The sequence below is a fragment of the Numenius arquata genome, chromosome 9, assembly GCF_964106895.1.
Source record: "Numenius arquata chromosome 9, bNumArq3.hap1.1, whole genome shotgun sequence".
Taxonomy (NCBI): domain Eukaryota; kingdom Metazoa; phylum Chordata; class Aves; order Charadriiformes; family Scolopacidae; genus Numenius; species Numenius arquata.
Window position 1 is genome coordinate 50,437,968 of NC_133584.1, and position 22,275 is coordinate 50,460,242.

Genomic DNA, 22,275 nt, shown 5'->3' on the forward strand with positions numbered 1-22,275 from the left:
TACCTTAAGAGCAGAACGGATATGTATTTTTAAGTAGGTAATAAGGATCAACTGAATACATAATTTATTATTGATGCTCCTTCCTTTGAGTAATATTTATTAAGATAAATTTGACATAACTTCTAGATCATTCTATTCATGTAGAGAAAAATAAATGTTAGTATGAACCCGTATGATATATGAATTAAAAAAGAATACATCAGTACAGCTTCACATAATACCCATGCATTTATTTGGAGCCCATTTTATTTCTACCAACCCTACCTGACAGGCTCCCTAAATAATACAGGTGAATCTTCTGCTTTGCAACAAGGCCACTGTATCAGGACTGCTGCTTTCTGTTATACCTTCCACAGTGAAAGAATGAAGGCCAAGTCTTTTTTTTTTAAAAGATTTTTATTAAAGAATATTCAGTAAACTGTATTAGCCAGACTTAGCTAATCTCATTACTGAGTTAAAGTGCCATCAGTCAAGCCAAACACATACTGAAAAGCATATTCTCTTCGGTCTAATCTGGGTGAGGTCTTGTGAACTTTGTCTGCACACAATTCCTGACATGCAAAGCCCTACCAAAATTGTAATACATCTGTCAACTACATTTTTAATGAAACCCAAGGTGTCTGCATATCAAGAAATAGCAAGTTCAGCACACATGAAAATAAAAATACAGCTTGCACAACCAAGTGTACTGACTCATTGAATAGCAGCGACATCACTCAGAAATGTTGACTTTGTGCTTCACAGCTAAACTGTAAACGGCTCAACAGTTTCGTTCACTGAACCACGGGGCTGACAACAAGTCTTTGAATGGCACTCAGAGGCCTAAGCGGTTACAGTGTAAGGTATCAGTAAAACTGTTCATTACATTTTTCATTGTGATAGCTCAAAAAAAAAAAAAAAAAGATCACAATCCTATTATTATTATTATTAGGATCTATTTTCAAAACCTTTTTACAGGACAAGTGTTTCACCATCAGTACCCTGCATTGTTCAGCCCAACTACAAGTAGTGGAACATGACAAATATGCATATATATTGCAAAACACAGTTTTGTTTAATTTTTATTTTTGAAACATGAGTTTCCAAGCAGATTTAACCAGAAATTATATTCACACCCTCAAACTTTATTCCAGGCTTTTTTTAATGTCTCTATTAAATAAAGATTGTCCTTTATTTCAAAACAGAGTTCCAGCATAAATCACTCCTCTATTTAATACTTATCGAGCAAAATAATCTGTATTCTCACAGCATTTAAAGTGTTGCAAATATGTATTGCATAGTCATCTGCATTCTTCTAGCAGATAGCCCCCGGCACTTATTTCAATAAGCCAACCATCACTTCACTGATATCCCACAACTTTCTTGCAACCAAGTCATCCATGGCTTTGGGCAGAAGTTCTTCCTCTTTGCAGTCCCCAAAATATTTTCCTGACACGCCTTCGACATCAGGAGAAGAGGCCAAATAAATAGAAGTCTGGGCCCCTTCCAGAGGTGTTTTGAAGAAAGCCCATGACACCAAGTTGAATAGGGGTTTGGCCAGCAAAGGAATATTCACATATCTCCCTAGATTTGTTCTGACAATCCCAGGGTGAAGTGAATTGACGGTGACTCCTGTCCCTTCCAACCGACGGGCTAGCTCCCTTGCAAATAATATGTTAGCCAGTTTACTCCGACTGTAACAAAAGCTTTTATTGTAACTTATTTCACTGTTCAAGTCTTCAAAGTTGATCTCTCCGTATTTGTAAAGCTTTGAGGACACTACAACAATCCTGCTCGGAGCAGAATTTTTGAGGAGACCCAGAAGAAGGTTGGTGAGCAAGAAGTGACCCAAGTGGTTTACACCAAACTGCATCTCAAACCCATCCTCTGTCTTCATGTACGGACACTGGAATACCCCTGCATTATTTATCAGAACATCCAGCCTTGGCTCTTCCTTTAAGTAGGAAAGAAAAAAATCAATTCAGTTTTGGAATTGTCATGCAAAACATATTACTATGCTTAATATTTCTCATTGGCCATTGTTAGAAATAATTTCATTCCTAGTTTTCTGAATTGTAACTTCCTGATATTCTCTTAAAGCATTAAGAAAAAAACCTTAAGGTGAACTATCACTAAACTTGACCCCAGTAGGATGCATAGACACAACAGTAGCTCTGTATCTACTTTTAATGCAGGCAGAGAAGACAATCATCTGCTTCTCTAGGAGCAGCTTTTTCTATAGCCATTCAGTGATAATTTACCTTTGTGATGTGTTTTACTTTCCTATAAAAAGTAACCTGTTTATTGCACTGCAAAAGCACACACATTAATTTATGGCAACCCTCAGCCATAGGCAAGGGCTCCACTATGCAAAAGCCGCCCAAACGACGAACAAAAAGTGTTAGCTCAAAGAATTAACCACAGGGTTGAAGAGAAACCGTAACATTGTAGATCCACCGAGGTGACCTCATGAAAAACCTTCCAAAACAATGTTCTCATTATTTTAAACACTATCTTCTTTTTTTTTTTTTTTTTCTTAATCACTACACATCACGCTGCTTGATGAGAACTATGGAGCAGAATTAATCACAGAAAAGTAATATTCATGTTTCATACAATTTCAGTCTAATAGGTCTGCTCAAGAACTAAGGTGTGCCTATGGGACTGAGGCTTGAAATATTAATGACGTGCTCAGCACACGCTGTTTGAGGGATCAGTGTTCCGGTTCAGGTCAGTAGAAAACAAAGACTCAAGGAGGTACATTATACCCTACAGAATCAGGAAATGTAAGTAATTAACACAGAGGGTAGTATGAGTTATTTAAAAATACATATAATATAGCATGTACTTCATGCTTCAGCATCTACTCAAAAATTAAGAGCTCAGCAATTTAACCAAAACAGTAACTTCTTTAAACCATACAGATTAAAGTAAACTGCCTAAATAGGCTCCAAATTCAACAGTTTCACCCACCTCTGACAAAAGATTGTGGAAGTATCACAGGAAATTTATGCTTGCATGAATCAGAAGCAAATAAATGCACTTTGTAGAAAGAGCAGCATGAGTTTTCTTTGCTGCTAATTCTTAAAACCCAATGTAGGTACTGGAAGGCAAGCTGAGATCATTTTGTGCCATTTTAATGATAACAACAGAGAATCTCAAAATGAATCTTGTACTATTTGCCTTTTATTTGACTGCCATTAGCAGCAATACTACAAAAAGAGCAAAACTCAAATCTGCTCTTGGCGTTCAGTTAATGATGCTGCCATCCGATCAGACAAAACATCAAGTACTTCAACCTCAGACTGATTTCTGTGGGACTTGACGTTGCTTGGTGTTTCGTGTAATTGGGTCCCTGAGACATGATCCAAAGAACATCAAACTCACTTCTCTTCACCCAAAGGGACATAATGGTTAACCTAAATAGTCCTAAACCAGGACAGGACTGAAGAAGTACCGAATGTAGATCTGCTGACTGAAGCGATAGTTCTTTCTTCTTTAGAGAAAAACATTGCTTTAGAAACTTTCTGTAGCATCTGACTGGAGGATTTATTTTGCAAGACTGAACACTTCAAGAAGCAAGACCTCCACGTGTTCTATTTTCTGAGACTCCTACGTTTAATAATCTGAAGTAATGTGATCAATGTCGAGCAGGCAGCTACCATGACCACAGGCAACACAGTGCACAAAACATTGCTTTGATGGGAAATGCTATTCCTTGTAGATTCTGAGCTCACTTCCATTTTCTCCATTTTTCCAAAGTCTTTTATCTCAAAGTCTTTTATTTTTTGCAATGAGGCTAAGGAGTGAAAAATGTAATCTCTTGCAGCTGTGCAGAGGAAAGCTCCCACAAATTAAGTTAGGCAGTGGGAGTTCATTGTTTCCCCATCCTGCCAATATTTGTCTTCTTCATCTCAAAAAAAACAAAAACAAAAAAAAAAAAACCACAAAAAACCCCAAATAAACAAACCCACCAAAACCCCAAATAAACAGCTCCAAAAAGGAGTCACAGGTTAGAGAAGATAAATAACATGAACATGGGTGGAACAGCTCTTGAAAGTATTTCTTGAACTTACATCCCTTGTCATTCACCTGCTTTTGGAATTATTTGGAAAATGAAAGTTAAAATGCAAGTGTCAGCAGCACTCTGCAGAGACACACACGTTCTTTTTCTTCACCCACTTCCCACTTAAAGTCACTTGTACTGGCTTTACCAATAAGGAGATGCTAACAAATTCATATTTTTGGATATTTTGTACTATAAAAAATATAATTCTTAGAAGTATGGGGTTTTTTTTTGTGTTTATTATGCATGTTTTATATCCTCTCATATATGCATATTTTCCCAGAAAACTGAAGCAAGATTAGATCTTACACCAGATTCGTCCGTATGAATGTATATGACTACAAAGAGCCCCACTTGACTTTTTCCAGACAACTAAGCTTTAGAAAAGCTATTTGAAAATTAATGTAAAGTCCCTCTCTGTTTTTTTCCATCTCGCACCACCATCTGAGCATCTTTCAAGTACTTAACAAGCACTTCTCAGAGCAGCAGCAGGAGTTACTAAGCCTGGCTTCCCATGACTTTATGTCTCAGGGCTTGAGTAGCTAGATGGGGCGAGATGAGAATAACATGTTTAATAGGCCCCCCTCTGCTCTCTGGTGTGTAATAATACCAACGAACACACCCAGTGGCACTTCTGTCAGGCAAATCAACTGGATCTTCCTGTTCTCCTTAAACTCAGGTTTATGGAAATCTGCAGTAAGCTGTTATATTAAAAAATGTCTGTCTACTAAACTGAGCTAGCACCGGCCAAGAGTTGGGGGGGCGGTTCTGAGGAGGTGGCAGAAGGATGATGGGTTGGGCCTGTGAGCAGTGAGTCCACTCATGTGAACTTTAATTTCTTTGGAAATAAAGCTGAACTGTACCACCAATTTAAAGCAACAAAGGCAGGTCAAGGTAGGGTTAATTAAGAGTGAAAAGAAAATAAATCATTTATCTTATACAGAAGTAAGTCCTTTCTTCTCATAACAGAGAAGGATTAGAATAGTTTGGACTAAAAGAAACCAAACTTGTATGAACTTGATATTTCCAGGTGCTGATTCACAGCCGATTTACTGACACCCATCTTCCAAACCCTGCGGTGAGCTCGGCAGCACCCCGTACCCCCAAACCGGGCTGCCAGCGGGAGGAATAAACTCTATAAACGGGTATCCCCGAGGGCACCGCGCTGTCACCACCCACCCCGTGTTCTCTCCCAGGGAGGGAGCCCGGCGCCGCCGCGGCAGGCCAATGCCGCCCCGCACCACTCGGTAGGCCCGGCAAGGCCCGACGGGCCCCGGCGCACCGCTGCACCCCCGGCCGTACCTGGAGGACGCGGTGGCAGAAGGCGCGGACGGAGCGGAGCGAGGCCAGGTCCAGCTCACGGACCACCAGCTCGCCGCCGCCCTCCTCCGCCTCGCCCCGCTCGCCCAGCTCGGTCCGGATCTCACGGGCCGCCCGCTCGGCCCGCGCCCGGTCGCGGCAGCCCATGATAACGCGGGCCTGCATCCGCAGCAGCTCGGCCGCCGCCGCCCGGCCCAGCCCGCTGTTGGCCCCCGTGATGATCACCGTCTTGCCCCGCATGGAGGCCCCGGCCCCGGCGGCCCGGGCCGCGCCCCGCAACCAGCGCCAGGCAGCCAGGAGGAGCCCACCGCCCAGCGCCAGCGCCGTAGCCGTCGCCGCCATGCCTCCGGGCCGAGCGGCGCTCCGCCCGAAGTGGCCGCCCCCGCCTGGGCGCCTGCCGGCCGGCCCGCACCCGGGGTGCGTTAGGATTGGCCAGGAGCAGCGCGGGGCATTGTGGGGAGTGTAGTCCAGCGCCGCGCGGGGGAGGCCGGCACCAAAAGGTGCTTAATTAGAATCACAGAATCATAGAATGGTTAGAGTTGGAAGGGACCTTAAAGATCATTGAGTTCCAACCCCCTGCCATGGGCAGGGACACCTCCCGCTAGAGCAGGTTGCTCAAAGCCCCATCCAGCCTGGCCTTGAACACCTCCAGGGATGGGGCAGCCACAGCTTCTCTGGGCAACCTGTTCCAGTGCTTCACTACCCTCACAGTAAAGAATTTCTTCCTAATATCTAATCTAAATCTCCCCTCTTTCAGTGTAAAACCGCTCCCCCTCATACTATCATTTCATCCCCTCATAAAGAGTCCCTCCCCATCCCTCCTGTAGGTTCCCTTTAGGTATTGGAAGGCTGCTATAAGGTCTCCCTGGAGCCTTCTCCAGGCTGTCCTCATAGCAGGTGCTCCAGCCCCCTGATCATCTTCGTGGCCCTCCGCTGGACCCTACCTAATGAGCCTACAGTCTAATTGAAACGTCCACTGGCAAACCCGGCAGCCTCCCTGGCCCCAGCCTGGTCCCAAGGGCAGCCCACCTTCTGCAAAGCTGCTGCTTCCTGCCCTGGCTCAAAAATAAAATGCAGTAGGATGTCGCCACAGTAGGATGTCCCAGCAATAGGATGTCCTAGCAATAGGATGTCCCGCAATAGGCTGTCCCAGCATTAGGGTGCCCCAGCAGTAGGATGTCCCAGCAGCAGGGTGTCCCAACACTAGGATGTCCCAGCAATAGGATGTCCCAGGGGTAGGTTGTCCCTCCCTCTGTCCAAAAGCCCTTTCTCTAATAGCAATGTCCATGCTAGTAAATTAAATGTACCAGGGGCTGCAGTTTGGTGCTGAAGCGAACTGGCGCAGAACAGCCTTTTAAACCCTGACACATCCAAGCTGGTTCTTGGTTTTTCTCCTGTGCTGATTCCTGAAGCATGGATGGGTATTGCCCTGGAGAGAGCTAGCTGGTCTGGGCCAAAAACAAACCATGGACTGTTCTAACAATTTTAGAATTAGAAGACGATAATAATTTAATGACATAGAGATGGTCAAGTTCTAGGCCCCAAGAGCATTTCCTGGTAGCTTTTAGTTTGCTAGCAGAGATTTTACCTAAATGCTGTATTAACATTTATTAGTCTCAGAGGTGACTCCATCACAGGGAAAATAGACATTAAGGGCACCTATAATATTTCATTACCAGTCTTTGAGTCTCATGGCAGATCAATCGCTCCTGCAAAAGCCACGTTCAGTTCTGTCTGCCTTGGGTCTTTAGCTTGAGATGCAGAGGCTGGAGCGGTACATGGGGCAGTGCAGTGCAAGGAAGGTTCCCAGCACAGAAATGCAACATCTCTGCTGTTGTACTGACACAGCAGCTGGTGGCACAGTTTTGGCCAAAGGCTGGGAGCTGGTTAGGGTTCTCTCCCGTGGCTCATGAGCTCCTGCTAGGCAGTTTGGAAGTGGTCCTCATGTTCTGGAAAGTTAGCACGCACGTGGACTTTTCCATGCCAGCTGGCCTCTGTGCTGGTGAAATGTTCTGGGAAAGTTTAGATATTAGTATAAGTGGTGACAGTATGTCACAGCAGCACGCTGAGAGCTACCCCCATGCTGCCTTCAAGACCAGATTTCTTTCTTGGATATTTCAGCAGGTTCTGTGGCTCTGGATCAAGCCAGATCCAGAGCATGTGTGTTTGAGCATAGCAGAGATATTAGTATATGGCCAAGCATGTCTTGATGATCCAGCTGCATGTTGTAAGCAGAAGTGATTGGGAGGGTGTTACAAAAGTCATTATGGCGGTGTCTGCTCTGTTGGATACTTTTAGAGTCTAAACATACTGGTGAGCTGACAGTCAGACCTACTGAACGCTTGCTTCTAGGACCAGTTTCAGTTGAGTAATATTAGCTCAGAGGTAGCCCATTTAGGGTAAACAAATTTAGTGAACTTCGGGTCCAAGGGGGTCTGTCCCATCCCAGTCTGGTAGAAGGGAGGCTGCTCGCAGAACATGTGTGTATGCCCACTCACTTTACAAACACACTTACATTCACTGGTCTCATAAACATTAGCATGCACCCAAAGTCCATCCAATATCTATACCCAGAGACACAGGCATCAGCTCTGACTCTAGATTTTCCCAGATGATGGCCTTCTATTGTCCAATTTGAAGTATGCCAGTAGTTCACATAGGTACATAATGTGGGTCCCTTGAATAGCTAGTTGGTCCAGCAACTCGGACCCAGACTGGACCTCTTCAGTCGTTGGCACTGAGACCCTTGGGCCCCTCAGACCTGCCAACTTAATTTTGAATCCCTAACCCAAAACCTGGTTTTGGCCATCATCTTCATGTCATGACTCCAGGTCTTGCCTGTACTAATCTCAGGCCTTGACAAAACCACCCAGGGCAACGTGATCCCATCCAGGGAATCAGGAGTGGCCACTGAGGTTCACTCACTCAAAATCCTTTTCATCCTAGCCCTGGGAGAGTTGCTGGTAGAAATGTACAGAGAGACAATTAAAAGGTCTTTTGATCAAGAGCAATGTAAGTTAAAAAAAGGTCTTCAGAAAAAAAAAAAAAAGCAGTGATAGGGTTCAATGCAGATTTAGGAATAAGATAGGGACAATGACAGAGCAACATGGATTATGACAAGTTCAGGATCAGGATTAGGGGCCAGCACATAGGTGAGCAGAGTCCAGGGAGACAACAGTCTGTGGGGGAGACCAGAAACAAGCTTGGCTGATAATAAGCATGTCTGTCTTGGGTCAAGACCTAGCACGTTTGAGGAAATGAATAAGAAACCCAAGAGGAAACCCATGAACCTTTCGTCAGGTCTCTTGTGGCTGGTCTGGGTGTGATAACCATTTGCAATAGTAACCTCCCCTTAACTGTCACATGTTGATCCTACCCACAGTGTGTTTACATTGCTGCAGTTTGTTTTGAGGCTGACTTCAGCTCATGTTATAGCTGAAGAAATATATCAGACTTTTCCGGAAGTATCCTTACCATCTCTCCTCTGACTGTCATACTTCTCAGGCAGTTTAAAAACTGTATAGGTACCACATCTAAACACATTGGATTTGCTGAGGGACCTCTTCTGTCTTTGTCTTCACCACAGAAAAGTCTTTCTCTCTTCATTCTTGGGTCTTCACTCCATTGTGAGACTCATGGCTACACCAAAGGGTGTTATAACCAGGCCACACCATTGCATCTCCTTGTGACAGACATGGCTTTTGGCATCCTTAACCAGATCTAAGAGACACAACCAGTTTGAGGTGTTCTTCCATACACTCTGATCATAGTAAATCATATCTTTGGGAAGTATTGGAGCCATGCCCATCTCTGCTGCCTAATGACTCTGCAGCCAAGGACCATGAGAAAGGGGCAGAGAAACCCATGGGGGTGTACCTGAGGATCCTTCTCTGTAGGAGTCCTCTGATTCCTGAGTCCTTAGAACAGATCACAGCCCAGGAACACCGAAGGACACATGTTGGAACACCTGTGATAATGACCATCTCCAAATCTTCATCTGAACTATTTTGTTTCCTCCACATGGTTGTTTCCCTATGCATGACATGCTTGCCTGGAAACTGAATGATGTCCTGGAGGTGTGAAGGAACCGAGGAACATGGGTTCATCATGTCTTGGTAGATGGTGAGAGGTATCTAATGCACTCTGAGGATAAGTTCTCCTGTAAAAAAAACCAAAATAAACAATAGTCAAGTCACCATCAGGATCTTATTTCCAATATTTTTGTCCATGGCGATTGGTAGCATTAGGAGTCATTCCCATTTGTCTTACCTGGACTCTTCCCTGTGATGTGGTGCACAAACCTGGAAGCTAAGGCAACAAGGACTGGCTTTGCCTGACAAGGCTCTTGTTTCAGCACAGAATTCAATCTGTGTTATCATTAATTCTCTTCCAGGTTTTGGCTGGGATGACAGTTTCTTTTTCACGAGTCTGTCTTCCAGTGTTATAAAGAGGCTGATGGACAGGATAGTCCAGAACCACAGGACTCTTCTCTATTCCCCTTATAGAAAAATGTTATCTGTTGTTGTAACTGTGACTGGTTTACGATTATGAGGTGCTAGAGCATAAATTCACAGTATCCTCATAAGTATGAGAAGCAAGGGGGGTTGGTTTTGTTTATTTGCTTGTTGGTTTTGTTTTGTGGACTGGAATGCTATTAAGAGACAATTCTGGTCTATGTCTACAAAAATAGAAAACCCTTTCCCTCAGCTCCCATCCCATTTCAGAGAATTTTCTTGAAAATTATTATTTTGGTCTGCTAGCCAATCTGTGCCTTGGAGCAGAAAACAATAATTATAATATGCAGAGACTACTTGGCAAGCCTGAGTCTCCCCAAACATCCAGATTAGTTTGGAAGGGCACTTGCATGAACGAATGAGGCTCCACGCACCCAATGTGCTGCCAGATGGATATGTGGAGAAGCAGCTGTCAAACCTGGGACAGTCGCCTCACAATTAAGAAGCAGTGTATAATCTGAACAAACATCTAAGGGCATTTTGCTCAACAGATTTAGCGGAAGTGATTGTGGATCTTAACTTCAACTTCTGGACTTCAATGTTGATTTGAATTCTCTAAGAAACCTAATTTAATTTAAATTTAATACGTGAACTCTATTTCTCTTCACACGTGCCTTAGTGCTGCTGTCAGGAATGACACTGCAAAAGGTCTGTCGCTCTGGGTACAGATATAAAAAAGATGTAAGAACTGGAAGCTTCTAACTATATCCTGGCCAGTAGGTTTCATTTTTGCTGTAGGTGGATGGTTGATTTGAAATAAAGGTAAACATAATAGACCAGATGATTCAATTTCCAATTTGTTCACTGATTTACATGCTTACCTTGTCAGGCATGAGACACTCATCTTCAGAGTCCCACAGGGATCAAGGATCCCATTAGCCCTTTTCAGTATCAAACCTGAATTGCTCCGTTCAATGAGAGTCAAGTGCCAGCAATCCTTGCACAGTGTATATCCTCCGTGTTTTTCTCCACCCAATGTCTATAGCTCTAATGGCGCATGGACCAAAAATGTCTGCCCCACGTTCTGCTTCAAGGCAAGACCGACCGGTGCTCCTGAAATGTGCAGCCCTGCTTTTGTGGTGAAGGTACACACGCAATTTATATTCCACAGCCAAAGAATATCCTTGCCGATTCTGAGCTCCCACATAAAAACATCTGCTAATAACATTTTTTATAATCTCCATTTGGCGAGGTAGCTCAATCCCATCCTGGCAGACAATGACCAGGCCTCAGTTATTCATGTCTTCCTCACCTCCTGGCTGGGCTGGGGAATGTGATACGTTTTGGGCACAACGCCTTTAGCACTTACGAAAGTCCAAGTACACCACAACTCTGCAGTGCATCCCATCAACAACACATGCTGGTGTGAACACATAAAAACCTTTCTAAGGGCCTGTATTCAAATTTCATGAAGGATCAAGGTTTTTGCTTTTGTTTTCAAAGAACCTTGTGGCTTGGACCCAGAAAACTTAAAAGATTGCCTATATTTCCGTGAGGGAAACCACAATTAATTCAACGAAGCTTTCTGCAATAACAGGACAGTTCATCTGGACAGAAGAGACCAAACTTTCTCAGAGGCTAACGTGAGATTCTGGAGTGAATTCCCCCAGGAACCACAGATCATCACAAGCCTTCACCAACTTCTACTCCCACTGCAAAGCACATTCTTTTGGTTTTGTCTCTTCTGGTACAAATACATAGCAACATTAAAAATAAAACAGGACACTTGCTCCACTAGGGAGAGAAAGAGAACAAACACCACCTGACAGATGTTAGTTGTGTCTTTTGGAAGGCACTCAGATACATGGATGACACTGAGATACAGGAACTTAGCATAAGAGAGGTAGAATAGACCTACGGTGTAAATTTACACGAATTCATGTTGCAACAGGCACCTCTCCCCTGGAAACTCATGTGAGGTTGCCAAACTGAGTTCATGCAGATCACAGAACAGCTGTAAACCCCAAGTGAATCCAGTCAAGAAACAAGGAGTTCTATCATCAGCATCGTTTAGGGTAGATTCTCTGCCGTTACAAAGGTATGTTCTAAAGCTTCAGTCTTTGTCCCAGTCAAGATACTCATGACACCTCTGACTTCCACCCAGCTCTATGAAATCTGTTAGGACTTAAGTGTCTTTCAGACTGCTAACTCTCTCTTAAATTTGGCTGAAAGTGGTCACTTCTGGTTCTAAATACCCACAGGACGCAGGAAACACAGAGACATGGGTTACACAAACTGCAAAGGACATTTTGCTAAAACCTCTACATAGAAAAACAACAATGTTCTGTAAAGCCAGCTTTATTAGAATAGGAAAACAATATAGAAAAATAAAGGGTTCCTGTAAACACACAATCAAATAAGCTAACATTTCACTGGAAGCTGAAACCTCGTGACAACAAACCTACCGAACACATACTTAACAGGCAAACCACCAAGAGGTAAACACTTATATGTAAACTGTGCTTTTGGTAATTTCAGAGATAACCGTCAAGGACTAGCATTGCAGCATGATTTTTGTTACAAATAACCCGTCAACAGGTTTTTAGAGAAAATATAACTGTTCTCTCTGTCTCTCAAAATATGCCTCAAGCTATAAAAACAGTACAAATCTTATTCCTAATATCAAACACAGTGTTAGATCCAGATGGGTAAACCTAGACTGCTTAAGAATACTATTAAAATAACTCTATTAAAAACTTACCTATATTAAAAAATATTTCCATTAAAGGCTGTATTAGCCAGAAGTTAAATCTTTAAACATAGTGCTTACAAGAAACAAATGTAGAGGTTCTCAGACATAAGTATTGGTGTATTAGAGGCTGGCTGACTTAAGAATCTTATCATTAATGGTGCCATCCAGTCATGCAGATTTGTGGTATTTCTGAGCAATGCCATAGGGAACGTGCGCAGCTATGGTGCCTAATTTCTGTGCTCCTTCGATGTGAAACATCTGGTCATCAAAGAAGATGTGAGGGCGGATTTTCACCAGGATCGGTCCTTTAGGAGCTCCTGCTAGGAAAAGTGCCTCATCGATCTCCAGACCCCAGCTACGAAGAGTCTTCAGCACTCTGGCTCCAGAGCTCGCTGCGCTTCTGGCTGTGACCAGGAAGGTCCTTATAGGACAATTTAATCGTTCGTTTTTTGCATAGAACTTCTTCTGGAGTTTCCCTAGGTCTTCCAGAAAACCTTTCAAAGGACCCTGAGTATGAAATACCAGAAGCATAGTTAGTATTTATCCACAGCTCTCAACATCATTATTTTGCTTTATTCCAGTTTGTTGTCAGTTACAGAGAAGATTCCTTCCCTAATGCTATGCTATTCAGCAAATTCTCTATGTAATGTGTCCAAAAGGGTCTGCCCCCTCACTAGGTATTCGCAAATTGTTAAATTTAATTCTTAAAACCATAATCCTGGTATGAGCCGTAGGAAACTGCTTCTCACTAAAGCTTACAAGATCTCTTACAAACTTATGAAGTTATAACTATAGCCTTTAATTTTAATAAAATGTTCATTAAAAACACTTTGATAAAAAAAATACTCAAGGAAATCAGTTGCAGCCTTTCCTTTTTCTAATGATACAATTAAAATAAAAGTGTAAATCACTGTCTTATATATCCAGTTCTCTCAGTTAAGTGGGAGATCTGGTGAAAGGACTCCAACGGTGGGGTCTTTTGTGTCAAATATGCATTTTCAAGATAATCCTTGAAAAAGGAAATAAATAGGGCAGTTGGCTTTCACAAAGAACAATACATACACTGGGGAAACTGGAGAAATACATCAGCAATTAAAATCAACACAGGTTTTGAAAACTCACTGATTCAGGAAGTACAAACCTGTGCAAGAGGCTTATTTTCATTTAGCTGTTCATGTTCAAAAAATCTGTCTAATCCTTGCTCTTTGACAATCTGTTCTGATTCGTCAGAAAAGAGGACAGCATCCCCATCGAACGCCACCCTCAACTGTGTATCCGAGTAAGCAACGTCTTTGTTGGCAGTGAACATCGTAGCTGACGCGATGCCTGAAAATGGATCAGAGAACCTCAGTTAGCGTGTCCTGCAAAGTCATTCATTAAACTGCCAGCTCATTTGTGGCAACCTTTTTATACGGTGAGCAGAAACGATCACTAAAGCTAATTAGTAATGGATGTTCTTTAACACAAAAAGTTGGAAGCTGTCCCATTGACATAACTTCTTAGCCATGCTTCTTTCCACTTCCATGGAAGAATATACAAAACTGGTCCCCAAGTTGCGCAGCAAATGAGACAAAGCAGAAAATTCTAAGGAGACCATTGAATCAAACTATTTGTTATTTCTTAACTCTTTAAAAAACACAGAGGTTGTTTTTTGTAAGTCATATCAAAGATATGACTCTATCAAAACAGAATTTGAATAGAAATAGGTAGTTGTGTATGGGAATTGATTTCTTGTAGCATGGGAGAACATAGAAAGGTACAACAAAGGTAGAGGCTGATTAAATTGTCATTATCAGCAGGCTGAAAGGTCAGAGAGAAAAAAATACAGAGAAATACCCTGATTTTATTTAATTAAGTAAAAAACAGTGATTTTTGCACCATACACCAGTTGTGACTTTCTGCATTTGATGAAGCTGCTCTACTTTCTGTGAAAGACACAGCACATTACTTTTTTAACAAGCTTAACAGAGAGATAACAAAAGAAAGTCAATTCAAACCTGCTTCTATGGCTTCTTGCACTTTTTCAGAGTCTGCCGAGAGGTACAAGTTCGTAAGATATGCAGTCAGGTAACCTATAGGGCTTTTTCCTCCCGTCATACAGAAACGTTCAATTGTTAAGCCTAAAGAAGTAAGAACAGCACAACAAGATGTGACTCTGCCTTGAAACTACAAACCTGTAAAAGGAACCCATAACAAGGTACACCAGCCTACAATCGACTGTGAACTTAAAAAAGAAAAAACCTGTCCACTGTAACTCCATCAAGTCAGACAACTTAAACTGACTACAATGTTTGATCCTTGAGAATTTAACACAAAATCCCTCTAAGACAGCAGAGTAACTGCTGTGAACGTGTATGTAAAGGGGGCATAAATACCAAAGAACATAAAGTTTAAGGACTTTTTTTTTTCTTTTTTTTTTTTTTTCAGAAATTATTATTCACACCTGACAAGTTAAACCTAGAGCTTTGGACCAAATTCTGTTTAACACTATCTCACTTATGCTGACACCCAAAAATAAATATAATTCTCTGAGGAATTGGTGTCAATATCAAAGAAGCAGCTTTTACCAAGGTTAGAACAGGAAAAATAGAATTCATTAATTTTATTATGTAACAGCAGGCAGTTCTACAGGTAGTATTTATTTTACTTACCATAGTGATTGATGCTGTTTATGAGTCTCACCCCTACTTGGGCATGGTTATTAGTCATCAGAACAATATCAAATCGTTCTTCATCATCAGGGTACAGCTCAAGGAGCCGGGCATTGACATGCTCCAGCGCCTGCAGGTTAAAAACATGGAAGTCAATAGACAAGTGGAATGGGCCTCAGTTCTTAATCACTGTGGGTTTAGTGATAGGACTGTCTTGAAGGAGAATGTGAAATACCTGATAGTTTAACTTGCTGAACTTGTTTTATTCCTTTCTGCTCTGCTGCTCCCTGCAACTGTTTGACTGAGTGCATTTGAAGGGAAGCAAGTCGGTTTCTTTTACAGAGTTACAGAATTTTACTTTATCATGAAAATCCTTTTCCTTGGGACACCATGATCATCCAGAATAAATCAATGCATTGCTGAACATTATCACAATCCCTATTAATCCTTTTTTTTTCTCGTCCAATTGAAACTTGGACTTTTCTGTGCACTTGAAAATTGTTCTTGTGGAATCAAGAAGGTGTTAAGGGATTTATACACGCAGCTACTTGTTTGTCATGCACAAATGTGAATTTGGGCCACATACTTATGCAAAGATTTACTGACACGGTTCAGGTGATCAGGTGTCAAAGACTGTCCGTAAGTAATGAGTGAAAAATCATATCCTGTCAAATATGATTACCTTGGTGATTTCTAATTGCAGTACTGAATAAGATTTTGATTCATTTGAGATGTCTTTAAAGGTAATGGGCCAATATGCTATATCCACAGTTTGGCATTACTATTTCCTTGACCTTTCATCTGCTAATCTCTCTCTCTATCCGTCTGTTCTCTCATGTTATTTAGAATCTTATCCCTTTGGAGTAAGACTTGGTTTTTTTGCTCTAGGTTTATACACAGACCTCTGCTTTGGGATCTTGGACCTTGAATGGAATTCCTTGGGATTATGGCAATAAAGTCAACAATGAATCATGAAATGAATGCAAGATGGGTTGACTTTCATTAAGATACTTTAAAAAGTCAGGCCAGTTGTTTATAATTAAATTCTGAGAATTTCACTTGAAAAAGCAGGGCTATGTCATGTGGGAAAACTCTAAGTGAAAGCCTGGTATAAGACCTAAGAAAAAATCTTAGTATGTGTTCATAACCCCTTTCTACCTTTATTCTTTCTGTACTGTCTCCTAATACTCTAGTGCACTAGCAATTTCTTTAAGTATTATAAAATAAGGGGGAATGGAGAAGGGGATGCCAATTTTTTGTCCAATGCCTGCACATTTTGCAGCCCAAGGAAATCCTGGCCTGTGATTCAGATTCTTAAGCGCTACAAGCATGAGATATATATTACTTGTAAGTCAATGTCTTAAAGATTTCAATAAAGGAATACAAGCAAAAATATGTTAGTTGCTTTTGCCTTGTCTCCAAGTAGAAAGTATCACCCAACAAACCTGCAGTTCTCTACTCCAATGATTCCTGTGACTGAGCAATTCGTGAATCTCTTAAAAATATAAAGAATTCAAACTCAAATAGCCTATGGGAAAGGACCACAGGTCAAGGTGCATTTAGCTGGGCAGCTAACAGCTCTGATTTTCAAAGTACGAGCAGTTAGTCAAATCTTGTTTATATTCAAAGTGAATTTGACACTGAACTCTAACAAATCTCTTGAAAACTGACTGTACTAACAGGGCTGCTATCGCTAGCTGTTACAGATAGGAAAAGATGCAGTAAATTCACTAGTCAGTGTAGCCTCCCTGGTGTACAAAGTGAATTATTTTATGACAGTGCTTTTATGTTAAAAACACCTTTACTATGCTTGTGCTATAATGCTATTAACATCTATCCGTAATATTTACAACAGCATGGGTGTTGCTATATGTAACTTTCTATTATGTATTTCCAAAAAGTGATCAGCAATGCTGAAAATATTTTAACTTCCCGAGACTAAAACTGAAGCAATGAAAATCTGCTTTTAAAACCTGAAGTGGTCTGCCACAACTCCACTGTCAGCCGCTATGACTGCTTATTATGATTTAATAAATTTTCTAAAATTGCTGTGGTAGAACTTATCAAACAATTCTCTATGGACATAAAATGAAGTCTGTAGGTGGCATGTTTTCAAATCAGTCTCACTAAAACCTGTGTTCCTCAAAACCATACATATTTTTAGGGTTATTTTTTGGGGTTTTTTTTTGGTTTTTGGGGTTTTTTTTTGATAATTTCACATGCTTTCCATGCTGGAGGCTGTTTACCTTGGTCATTTCTCTTATCTTGTACAATGAAAGCAAAATATTCCATTTCACCTCTGCTTAAATCCTGGCTCCCAACTAGGGGATCTATTTCTTTTGCTGGCCCTCAAGAACAATTTCCAGGGTGACAATGACAGTCAGGTGCTGGAGCAGATCCAGAGAAGGGCAACGAAGCTGGTGAGGGGTCTGGAGAACAAGTCTTACGAGGAGAGGCTGAGGGAGCTGGGGTTGTTCAGTCTGGGGAAGAGGAGACTGAGGGGAGACCTTATCGCTCTCTACAACTACCTGAAAGGAGGCTGTAGAGAGGCGGGGGTCGGTCTCTTCTCCCAAGTTACAGATGATAGGACAAGGGGTAATGGCCTCAAGTTACGCCAGGGGAAGTTCAGGTTAGATATTAGGAAATATTTCTTTACTGAAAGGGTTGTCAGGCATTGGAATGGGCTGCCCAGGGAGGTGGTTGAGGCACCATCCCTGGAGGTATTCAAGAGAGGAGTTGACATGGTGCTCGGGGATATGGATTAGTGTTGGGTGGTGTGGTGGTGTGTGTGGGGGTTGTGTGTGGTGTGTTGTGTGTGTGTGGTTTTTTTGGTTTTGTTTTTTTTTTTTCATTGGTTGGACTAGATGATCTTAAAGGGTCCCTTCCAACCTAGGTGATTCTGTGATTCTGTGAAAATTAAAGCTGATCAAAAAAGAAAACAAAAGGTTCATTTCGGAAAAAATAATATGAATAATATTGAATCAACGCTCTCTTTAATCATAGTAGTCCTACTATAAGTGAGACACAAATGGAATGAGGAACTAAGATGTTTTGGTTTTTTAGGGGGAAGAGGTTGCAACAAACTTAATTTGGGGGCCTATCTTAACTGAAAACAGTCTTAAAAAGGGAAGGCGCTTCGTGCAGCTTCGTGTCCGGCAGAAAATGCAGGTTGCTGCCATATGAAACAGAGAGCCGGGGGACACAAACCGGGATGCTGAGGGTAAAACTCCGCTCCTGGTGATGCGAGCGGTACGTGATCTCCCGCAGGCGTTTAGAATTAATGCCGGCGGGAGGGGAGAGGAGAGGAAAGAAGGGGAGAGGAAGGGAGAGGAAAAGAGAGGAAAGAGGGAGAGAAGAGGGGAGGGGAGAAGCGGGGTGGCCGCAAGGATGGGGCGTCGCAGCGCGATGCGGAGACGATGCTGTGCCCCCCTGGCCAAGGCCAGCTCACCGCTGGGGGAACAAGTCCCCAAAACGCATCCCCGGGGCAGGATTATCTCCGCCCAAGAAAGCTTCGAGCTCCTCCTCTTTCCGAAATTTGGCCGGGCAGCATCCTCCTCGCCCCGCCGCTTCCCCCCTGCCCCCGCCAGGCCAGCGCGCCCCGGGTACCTTGACGAAGTGGAAAGCCGGTCCGGGTTTGAGGGTGACGTTCTCGTTGTTCTGCTGGTACTCCACGTACTTCTCCACCCCTTGCTCTTCGTAGATCCGCCGCTCCTCCACCAGGTCGAAGAGGGCACGGGAGGAGACGGCCACCGTGATGGCGTGCTGGGGCTTGGGCTGCGGGGGGAGCGGAGGGTAGCGCCGGCCGGCAGCCCCCCCATCCCTCAGCCCCCAGCTTCCTGACCCCCCCCCCCCCCCCGCCATCTCCCGCCCGCCCTCCCGCACTCACCGGCCGGGGTCTCTTGGTAACCAGGTTGTCGTAGAAAGCTTTGGCCGCCGCCCAGTCCTGCTCGGCCTCCTGCAGCCCGGCCTCCGCCTCCTCGCCGGCCTGGGGCGCCTCCGGCCCGGAGCCGCTCATGGTGCCTGGCGCGGCGGGGCACGGGGCAGCGGGTGCGGCCGGAGCCGGGGCGGGCGACCGGGAAGCGGGTGGCGGCGGCGGCCACCCCCTCCCGTCCCGCCCCGCCCCGCTCGGGCAGGGGGAAGTCACACGGGAGCTGGCTTTCCCTTTCGCTCTGTCACGCCCGGGGCCGCCCGGACTGGCCCTGCCCTTCCCCGGCACGGAGCGGAGCGGTCCTGCCCTCCCCCGGCACGGCCGCCCCCGAGGCGGCGGCACCGAGGGGCACCGGCCGCCGCTGAGCCCGCAGGGCCGGCCCGCAGCCTCCCCGCGTCTCGCACCCCGAGGATCAGCAGGGTCGCAGCATCTCTTCATCGCACGGTTTGTGGGGGACCAGGAGCAGGAGCTGCACCCCTTCCCCGCACCCTGTGAGGCGGCATCTCCTTTCCTGCACCCGCTGTGGTACCCGCTGCTGCTCTCATAGAGTCGTAGAATGGTTTGGGTTGGAAGGGACCTTAAAGATCATCTAGTTCCAACCCCCCTGCCATGGGCAGGGACATCTTTCACTAGACCATGTTGCTCAAAGCCCCGTCCAGCCTGGCCTTGAACACTTCCAGGGATGCTTCGAGAAGTGGTGCACAAAGCTACTTAATGTGAGGCAGCAGCCTCCGGCACTGAGTTTATCTACAGTATTAGAGATTTATTTAGATGCAGTGGCTTAACTGATTTCCCATGAACTTCAACAAATTTCCAGCAGATTTCTTACATAATATAGCAATAATGTTTCTAGCAATCAAAGTGGGGTGGGTGTCAGTGACCTGGGGTCCTTTGTGCCGCACAGGAACGCTGAAAGTACCTTTTAGAAACAGTAATTTGGACAGTAGCGTTGAGGTCGTATGCAGCACACACAATAAATTGCTGTTCTAGCATCTGGTTTCGGTGGTCCTAAACCCCAGAATCCCACACAGGGCTGTGGTCTGCTTATTTAATATGCACCTCTGAAATGCTCCCGGCTGCCTCTGCCAACATGCTTCTCTGAACCACAGCAAAGTTCCCCAAACTGATGAGCTGGAGGAGAGAACAGACACTAAGGAAGGACGTGGCATTCATCCTGAGCTAGGGTGGGATCTGGTGCAGCAGCCCACAGCCTTTGCAGTTGATGGTACTCAGTGGTATCTGTACGTCATAGCACATTTAAGCACCATCCAAAGCATTCTTAACATTTTGAAGGGAGACTAAATATTACTTTTGACCCCTATCACTGTATAATCTTTGTCAAATTGTCAAGTCTTTCTTCCTCCATCCAGTCTTGAAAAAGGAGCATAATTATTTTTGCTATGTTTGCCTGTCTTGTTTTGTTATTTAATGTGGCTTCCCAGTGAAAGGAGGCTTATGTGATTATACCATCTGCCTGTCATTCCCCAGTGATCTCCAGTTCCAAACGAATTTGACAGAAGGATAAAGATCTCAAAGAGATTTAAATTCTTAAAACGTTTAATGAGAATCAACAGCAACATGCAATTTGTTGCCCTGCTGAGGGAAGGGCTGTGGTGTAAATATGGCATATTTATCTGCTTGTTCTTCTGCTGTGTAATAGCAAACAAATGCTCCCTGGCTGATCTGCCATCTCCAAATCTGCCACATTGTCTATTGCTCAGCTAACCAGGGAAATATGAGGTAAAAGGAGAGGTACTGAGAGTAGTGTATTAGGAAGACAGACGTGAAAAGAGGAGTTAGGATCATTGTACGTGGCTGCTGTCATGGGAAGATGTAAAAGGCATAACACAAATTTGAAAAATTAGTGGCTCTGCTACTTAGAGATATGCTTGTTGTCCTTGAATTTTGATCCTGAATATTTCATTCTAGTGTCTTTACTCAGAGTTGTAGCATGAAAATGCTCCTTCCAGGGATCAGGTCAGGCACAACCCTGCTTTCCAACCATCATCTCCATGAGTGGCAACAAGCCTGTCACCAGGCTAAGCAGTCAGGATTGGGAGAAGCTGGAAAAAGTCTTCAGGCCACAGAAAAGCTGCTCCTGGTCCCAGTCACCACCACTGTCCTGCTCAGAGACTTCAGCATCAGTCTAAGAAGATCATCTCCAAGAAGAGGCTATTCCTGGTTAAATACTGCAGATGGGTCCATTGCCTTTGGAGAAGAGGGGAAAAGAACAGGAGTCGGGATCCAATTCTGTGGTGGTTACCAAGCTGAACTGTCACCTCTCTGTCTGTGTTAACCTGTGGCAATATATTTCCCAGAGCTGTGCCCAGCTTGAATGCTTGTCCTGCTGTGTTTGCCACCACCCCATGTGTACTTGGGAGCAAAATCAGAACTCCTCAAGCGTATTCTTTGGTTTTATTTATGTTCCCCCCCCTCCCCGTCCACCCAGGAAAAGAGTCATCGCTCAAGTGATGAAGACTCCTTTTAACCTTTGCAAGACACCTGAAAACTTAAAAGATGGTAACTTGGTACTGGGCCCGAGGAGTGCTGTTGAAGTGCTGCTGCTGAAAGCAGTGCTATGCTAACGTAAATATTTTGCTCTCTAGACCCACACGGTATCTCTACATAGCACTCAGCTGTGTGAACATATGCACTGAACTGAGACGTCTCTGTTCTGCGCTGGGTTGCTCACTGCTGACATACCCTCCGTTTCCTCTTTTGCTGGAGATTGTGAACTGAGGGCCTGACATGAAAGCCTTCCAGCTTCAGCACTTTATAAATGAAATCTTGACTTTCCAAATGCAGCATGTAGCAGCCTTATCTACATCTAAAAAATGTAGTAATGCCCATGGGGTTCCAGGAAAGAGCTATGTCTTGCTTTTACTAAATCTCCTGGGGAGTCTGAGAAATAGGAATGGATCCAAAATTGAATGACTTTGTGGTTTCCGAGCTAAGCTAAAAAGGAAAGGAATTTTCTGCCATTGCCCATTAATTTGTAGGGCATTTGCATTTAAACAATCAAAACAGAATGTTTGATGCTATCTTTGTATGTATTTTTTTTAATAGTAAGTATGTAGCAAAAGTAAGTCATACACATACTCTGAAGTCCGTTATAAGGAGTAAAA

General features: G+C 43.7%; 2 protein-coding genes across 2 annotated transcripts; both read right to left on the bottom strand.

Annotated features, from left to right (window-relative positions):
* Positions 1-387: 387 nt before the first annotated feature.
* On the bottom strand, positions 388-5,728 carry RDH14 (retinol dehydrogenase 14). Its single transcript, XM_074153078.1, has 2 exons — positions 5,348-5,728; positions 388-1,933 (listed from the first exon to the last, which is right to left on the bottom strand). Exons 1-2 carry the CDS (start codon positions 5,705-5,707, stop codon positions 1,316-1,318), a joined length of 978 nt encoding a protein of 325 aa, XP_074009179.1. The 5' UTR covers positions 5,708-5,728; the 3' UTR covers positions 388-1,315.
* A 6,435-nt stretch (positions 5,729-12,163) lies between these two features.
* NT5C1B (5'-nucleotidase, cytosolic IB) lies at positions 12,164-19,329 on the bottom strand. The gene is made up of 6 exons (XM_074153077.1): positions 19,109-19,329; positions 18,829-18,996; positions 15,223-15,352; positions 14,569-14,691; positions 13,713-13,897; positions 12,164-13,078 (listed from the first exon to the last, which is right to left on the bottom strand). The coding sequence occupies exons 1-6, from the start codon at positions 19,235-19,237 to the stop codon at positions 12,740-12,742; spliced, it is 1,074 nt and encodes a 357-aa protein (XP_074009178.1). The 5' UTR covers positions 19,238-19,329; the 3' UTR covers positions 12,164-12,739.
* Between the last annotated feature and the right edge of the window lie 2,946 nt (positions 19,330-22,275).